Source organism: Sinocyclocheilus rhinocerous, unplaced genomic scaffold, assembly GCF_001515625.1.
Source record: "Sinocyclocheilus rhinocerous isolate Xijiao unplaced genomic scaffold, SAMN03320098_v1.1 scaffold2428, whole genome shotgun sequence".
In the NCBI taxonomy this organism is placed as follows: domain Eukaryota; kingdom Metazoa; phylum Chordata; class Actinopteri; order Cypriniformes; family Cyprinidae; genus Sinocyclocheilus; species Sinocyclocheilus rhinocerous.
Genome location: NW_015643186.1, coordinates 99,912 through 100,769, shown reverse-complemented (window position 1 = coordinate 100,769; position 858 = coordinate 99,912). Strand labels below are relative to the sequence as shown.

General features: G+C 44.3%; 1 protein-coding gene across 1 annotated transcript in view; it reads left to right on the top strand.

Annotated features, from left to right (window-relative positions):
- Positions 1–68: 68 nt before the first annotated feature.
- Positions 69–858, top strand: part of LOC107757164 (kinesin-like protein KIF1C) — a gene marked incomplete at both ends in the record, with an annotated part of 15,661 nt that continues 14,871 nt past the window's right edge. The window contains 3 exons of the mRNA XM_016574577.1: positions 69–161; positions 247–312; positions 692–770. Coding sequence (XP_016430063.1) covers positions 69–161; positions 247–312; positions 692–770 — 238 coding nt within the window. The remainder of the gene's footprint in view (positions 162–246; positions 313–691; positions 771–858) is intronic.

Genomic DNA, 858 nt, shown 5'->3' with positions numbered 1-858 from the left:
GTGTGTGTGTGTGTGAGTGAGTGAGTGAGTGCGTGCGTGTCTGAGTGTGTGTTTGTGTGTGTTGTTGACGTGTCTCTCTGCAGGTCAGTAAGGTGAGTCTGGTGGATCTGGCGGGCAGTGAGCGAGCTGATTCCTCTGGAGCCGAAGGCGTGAGATTAAAGGTACTAAAACTGATGTTCACATCTGTAATGAAGACTCGGCGTCTCCATCGCTCTCTCACACAAACCCTGTCCCTCTGTCCTTCAGGAAGGTGCTAATATCAATAAATCTCTCACCACGCTGGGGAAGGTCATCTCTGCTCTGGCTGAAATGGTGAGACGCTTTACTGAATGACTCAGTTCATTATATGATCCTTCTCTCCTCATGAATGGCTCCTCGCGTCGCTCCAAACCTGCGAAATACAAGAGTGTTCCAGAAATCTTTAGTAAAATGCTTCTGAATACAATGAAAGTTCATTATGTGGTAAAGAGCAGCCTGGACATTCTGCTGAACATCTCTTTTATGTTCCACAGAAGAGAGAAACTCATACGGGTTTATATTGAGATGAACTTCCTGTTAGAGAGAAGCTAGCGGTTTATTTATGTACCATTTGAAGTCTGTGAAATGACTGTAATGTTGAGTGTTTCTGTCAGTGATCATGATCTTTATTTCTGCTGTATTTTAATGTGTTTTGTGTGTTTGTGACAAACAGCAAAACAGCAAAAGAAGGAAAAGTGAGTTCATCCCATACAGAGACTCAGTGCTTACTTGGATACTGAAGGAGAACCTGGGTAAGACACACACACACACACACACACACACTCACTCACTCACACACACACACACACACACACACACACACACACACACTCACACACA